Source organism: Ascidia mentula, chromosome 7 (genome assembly GCF_947561715.1).
Source record: "Ascidia mentula chromosome 7, kaAscMent1.1, whole genome shotgun sequence".
Lineage (NCBI taxonomy): Eukaryota > Metazoa > Chordata > Ascidiacea > Phlebobranchia > Ascidiidae > Ascidia > Ascidia mentula.
Window position 1 is genome coordinate 4,031,148 of NC_138572.1, and position 6,000 is coordinate 4,037,147.

Consider the following 6,000-nt stretch of genomic DNA (forward strand, 5'->3'; position numbering starts at 1 on the left):
GTGAAGGTTGTCTTGGAGAATAACACCTAGGTATTTGAATTCTGATTTACGTAATATTGGAATTTGATCTAACTGAACAGAGAAATGGGTTTTTGTGGTGTTTTTACCGATCAGGATGTATGAGGTCTTGCTAGTTTTTAGTGTTAGTTTGTTACCGTTAAGCCAATTGGATACATGTTTTAAAGCATTATTTGTTTTTGTTTTTAAAGATACTGTGTTGTCAGCTGCCATGATGAGGCATGTGTCATCGGCAATAAGGTTGTGGAAAATGTGCTAGCTAGAGGCAGATCATTAATGTACATCAGGGTTCGTAAGATATATTTATTTTGCAACCTTTTGTTGTGCCATTATTGAATGATTGCATGATCCATGTATTCATTTTCTTGTGGAAATTACCGTATCGTCTCCACTGTTAACAATTTATCGTAATTCGCATTTGATTGGTAGGCATAGCATATGATTTCATGTGCAGGGTCGCCAGCACTTTATGCACTGATCCTTTTTTATAGAATTTAAAAATATTAATAGAAAAAATTATGTGGTAAGAATGAGTGTTTAAATGTCTTGCTGGAATTAGGTCCATGGAAAAGACAACATTTTGAATTTTTGTTATTTAATTGTCCCTGACTGCATTGTTTGTATAGGCGCAATAAACGTGCGAACTTTGCGTTCCGTAAAATTGTTTTAAATATTTTTGATGAAATGGCTTCTCATCATTTAGTTGGCTGGACGATAAATCAACAAATAGCTGTAATTTCAAACACTACATTCTGAAACCTATCGCAACACAAATGCATAAACACTGACAACAGCTTTTCAAACATGCAGGTTGCATGCCAGAGAAATCCACATGTCTGCTTCAACATTTATTTTTACTTCTTGGTCAGATAAATGTTCCACTTTCCATAAAGCCTTGAGCTCTCTGCGAAATTCTTCCCCAAGATCAACCGATTTAATGACGTCGTCCGTGATTTTGACGCCCGCACATTGGAGTTCATTAAGTTTCAAATCCAAGTGGTTTTGCAAACTATCCATCGATTTTAGATAACCCACAATGTTCTCCAATGTTAATTTGCGGTAGAATTTCACTTTGTCAGTATACTTCTTGTTTTGAGAAGGTATTGCTTCAAAGATGTCGAGATATTTGTTGAAACTTTTTCCGTAAGCTTCAGTGTCGTAAACACCTTTTCTTATGTATTCCACCAACATCTTGCTTCCTATTGCTCCCATTTCGACTTCGTTCCCATTTGGTAACATTTCAGGTTCGAAACGATAAAGGCTAGAACACATAACAGCAAGACAGCCATCAGTTTTGAGAACACGACGAGCTTCTTGAAAAAACTTAGGCAGATCAAACCAGTGTGCAGCCGTGTTTGAAATGATCAAGTCAACGCTATTATCATTGGCAGGTAATTTTTCTGCTGCCCCTTCGTAATAGAACACGTTATCAAACTTGTTATGTTTTTTCGCCTCCAATATTTGGTTTGGACTAATGTCTATGCCTTCAACCAGTTCGAAGTATGGCGCAAAATGCATGGTTGACTGCCCACTCCCACAACCCACATCAATAAGCTTTTTGAAATAGTTTTCTGTCTCTGGAAGATTTCTTCGTTTTCTCAAATAATCCAAAACTTCCTTCACCACGTCTTCTGTGATGCTTGGACGGTATTTCATGTAAAGATCCGTGATATTCTTGCTTTCATAAAACCGCCGCATATTTTGACATTCGCCAATACAGCTGACAAAGGATTTTGATTAAAGATCTAAAAGATATGTTGATATGAAGAATATTAAAGCGTGATGCACGGTCATGGCAACTTTGCGTAAAATAAAGGTAAACATCTACAACAAACATAGTCTATTTCTAAGGTTTTTCGGTTGAACGTCCACTTAAATAAGTAGAAAACTGCAATAAAAATAGCAGCAACTAACAAAAGTACAGGTGCAGAGATCCGATACAAATATGCTATCTGCAGACGCTTTTTAATTTTGTCAATTTCGCTGCAGGCCTACTTGTAAGACATGACTGAATAGGCTTAATAATAATATTCCTTAAAAATGGGACTAGAATTGTATTTGAATTCCTCTTAAAGAACGTAACGGTAAATCTTCTTTTGTCGTCTAGCGTCCTGAGCATATGCTTGCACAGCTTTCTGTAGTTGCAGGGCTACTGTAAACCACGTCGCCAAGTAGTTATGTTTAGGTGAATAGCACTTTTTGTTAACTTTTTCTCAACACTTTGTTAAGTATAAGTAAACACTCTGGGAAATTCAGTATTTAATGTAAAGATCTGTTATAGCCTTGTACAGATTTCATATAATAGCTGCATATTTCGACAGGGACTGTTGAACCGATATTTCCATACATTTGTCTTCTGCGTGAAAAGGTAGCTGCTTTAACAGTTCAAACAACTACTTACGACAAAGAGTGTGCAGGTAAATAATATTTAGTTTAGTCTTGGATTCAAGTTCAGATAGCGCAAAAAAAAGTTGCAGTAGGCTAAGTTCTTCAGCTTATGCCGAAATTAGCTTGTTCAGCTTTAGTGGTTTTTCCGCTCTAGGGAAGCCAATGTCTAGCAGTCAGGTATGCTGGTGTAATGACCCATACTCTCCGGGTTCGTAAGATATATTTATTTTGCAACCTTTTGTTGTGCCATTATTGAATGATTGCATGACCCATGTATTCATTTTCTTGTGGAAATTACCGTATCTTCTCCACTGTTAACAATTTACCGTAATTCGCATTTGATTAATTGAATAGGAAACAAATACTACATAAATCAGCTTGTTGACAACCTAAGACAGAGGGATGGGGACTCTGACAGGAGACAACATAAAAACATCGTTATTATGTTTCATGTTTGATATTAATTACAAAATCATTTGGAAGTTTGGATTAAAATTGATCTATAGAGTAGGATGGACTGAGTGTTTATAATTGCCATCTCACCCATTGCATGGGCATATATAAGTTTTCACATCTTCGGTATTTTAACATTCTGTGTGGCTGTTTTAGCGTAACGTTTCCTATGTGTCCACTGTCGTAAACTGCTTCATGTTGTTGCTCTCCCGTTTGAGGCGCATGTGGACCTGAGGGTGATTTCTTGCGGTTTGCAGAGATGCTTGCTGTTTCCACACACACACTTAACCTTTCTACGTCACTGTTAGTCATCGTTTTTGCACATCTGGGTCGCTTATAAAAGCCTGGGCGTCATCAGGTGAAACGTACGATGAATTTTTCAAGCGATTAAACGCCGTAAACAATACGACCGACATCATCTTGACTGGCAATGCAGTGGAGTTCAACACAAAATCTGCAAAAATATAAGAGTGTTCCCGAATCATAGTCTTTAGTTTTAGGTTTCTTAAATACTGTTTAAAATTTGTCAGGTAGGTTCTAATTGGTAGGTATAGCGTATGGTTTTCTGTTCGATCTCACCTTCTGTAATTAATTCGGAAAGCCTCATTTTTAGGCTTGCGAAACGCCCAGATTGCACTGGAACAAAATTGCTGTCCCGTATAGCAATAAACTTGGACCACAGGGCATGATTTTCGTTACATTCCTTCGTCAATAATGCATGGATTTCACCGAAGACTTTTTTGCAAGTGAAGATTTGGTTGAATGCTGCTCTGACCCAGGGTCGCCGGCACTTTCTGCGCCATTACTTTTTTACAGAATTTAAAAGTATGAAAAAAATGATGTGGTGAGAACGAGTGTTTAACTGTATTGCTGGAGTTAGGTCCATGGAAAGACAACATTTTGAATCTTTGTAATTAAGTTGTCCATTACTGCATTGTTTGTAGTCGCAATAAACGTGCTAACTTTGCGTTCCGTAAAATTGTTTTAAGGACCTATATGGGTATTAAATTGGAGAAATCCTGTTTTCAAGGCCCTCGGCTGTAATGCATCTAGCGACTGTTCCGCTTGTTTCCCAATGACCGTTGATGGGTCTTGTGACTTACATAGGGACCAAAAATTCATCAAAGTTGAAAAAAAATTTTTGTTCCTGGACGAGATTGTACAGAGCAAGGACTTGTTGGGCCTCCTGGAAGATCATATGACCAACAGGGGGTATTTGACACTTTTTCAGCAACTAAATTTGATGCCATTGCATAGAGAAGAGTTGAAACTTACACAAAATGCAAATATTTTTTCGGAGACTAATTTCGATCAAAATTTGTAGATATGAGATGGATCTTTTTATAAAATCACAAATGATTGGACACTTAAACGATTCATTTTTCCACAAATACAGCCTGATTTTTTTGCTCCATTTTCAACATAATTTTCAGCAGCACCCACCAGCAAGTAACTACCTAATTGAAATAGCCCAAAACCCCACTAAAACTGCCCCCAAACACCCTAAAATTCGCCATGACAACAGTACGCACATGTGCGCTCATTTAACCGTAAATTTAACTTAAATGCATCACTGCTTTGCTTGGTGATGCATGAATTTCCATTGTGACACAGGACAACACGGTGGGCATTTCCCAGCACCAAAACTAATTTTCATAAAAATACCAATATCCGTCCTTGAATATTTTTGATGAAATGGCTTATCATTTAGTTGGGTAGACGATAAATCAACAAATAACTGTGACTGTTTAATTCAAACTAGGTCACCTGTGAGCGTTTCAGTTTGAACTTCGAGGAGATAGCGTGAAGAAAAGACTTCCAGATGCAGCAGAGTTTTGTGTCTATTTTATTGCTTTCATTATTGCTAGTACGTAATATTTGCAGAAACTGACGATGCTTATGGTAACCCTCACAAGCGAAATCTATTTTTCAAAATAAAATCTGCTGATGTAAATCAAGGCTTGTTGCCTCACTCCATCGATTTTAGATAACCCAATGTTCTCCAATGTCCATTTGCGGTAGATTTTCACCTTGTCAGTATACGTTTTGTTTTGGGAAGGAGTTGCTTCGAAAATGTCGAGATATCTGTTAAAAGCTTTGCCATAGGCATCAGTGTCGTAAACACCTTTTCTTATGTATTCCACCAACATCTCGCTTCCTATTGCTCCCATTTCGACTTCGTTACCATTTGGTAACATTTCAGGTTTGAAACGATAAAGGCTAGAACACATAACAGCAAGACAGCCATCAGTTTTGAGAACACGACGAGTTTCTTGAAAAAACTTTGGCAGATCAAACCAATGTGCGGCTGCATTTGATACGATGAGGTCAACGCTATTATCATCGGCAGATAATTTTTCTGCTGCTCCTTCGCAATAGAACACGTTATCAAACTTGTTTTGTTTTTTTGCCTCCAATATCTGGTTTGGACTAATGTCTATGCCTTCAACCAGTTCGAAATATGGCGCAAAATGCATGGTTGACTGCCCACTCCCACAACCAACATCAATAAGCTTTTTGAAATAGTTTTCTGTCTCTGGAAGATTTCTTCGTTTTCCTAAATAATCCAAAATTTCCTTCACCACGTCTTCCGTGATGCCTGGACGGTATTTGATGTAAAGATCCGTGATAGTCTTGCTTTCATAAAATCGCCGCATATTTTGAAAACTTGTCAACACAACTGGTAAATGAAAATATACAATTTTTAGAGTTATAACTTTGCACAGCTATATGGTAGGCTAGAAGGACTGTTCTTACAGATTAACTTGTAAATGATTTTGTTAAGTCAAAACACAGCTTTTGTTTCATTGTATACTTGCCTGTAACTTTACAGAATACGCGCCAAGTTCTGCCCTGCAGCCGTTTAGCTTTTACTACCCGTTGAGCTATTTCGAAAGACGTGAAAATCAAAACCACGTCATCATATCTTAATAAGAGCCTTATTGTCCCCTTCACTCGACTGACAAATGCATACCCACCAGACACCGTTCTGTAGTTATGTTTGACAGTGTTATAATTGGTGTAAACCAAAGGAAATTATAGAGTTTGGTGTTATAGTTGTCGCAACAGGAAGGTATAGTCTATAATATTGAGTAAAGTGAAAAGCGATATTAAAAAATAGAATATTTTAAGTTAAAATAT

At 37.4% G+C, this 6,000-nt stretch overlaps 2 protein-coding genes across 2 annotated transcripts; both read right to left on the reverse strand.

The window, feature by feature from the left end:
• Positions 1-816: 816 nt before the first annotated feature.
• LOC145909322 (putative methyltransferase DDB_G0268948) lies at positions 817-1,716 on the reverse strand. The gene has a single exon (XM_082996716.1). The coding sequence runs from the start codon at positions 1,714-1,716 to the stop codon at positions 817-819; it is 900 nt and encodes a 299-aa protein (XP_082852842.1).
• Positions 1,717-4,781: 3,065 nt separating this feature from the next.
• Positions 4,782-5,516, reverse strand: LOC145909323 (putative methyltransferase DDB_G0268948). Its single transcript, XM_082996717.1, has one exon. The coding sequence runs from the start codon at positions 5,514-5,516 to the stop codon at positions 4,782-4,784; it is 735 nt and encodes a 244-aa protein (XP_082852843.1).
• Positions 5,517-6,000: the final 484 nt, after the last annotated feature.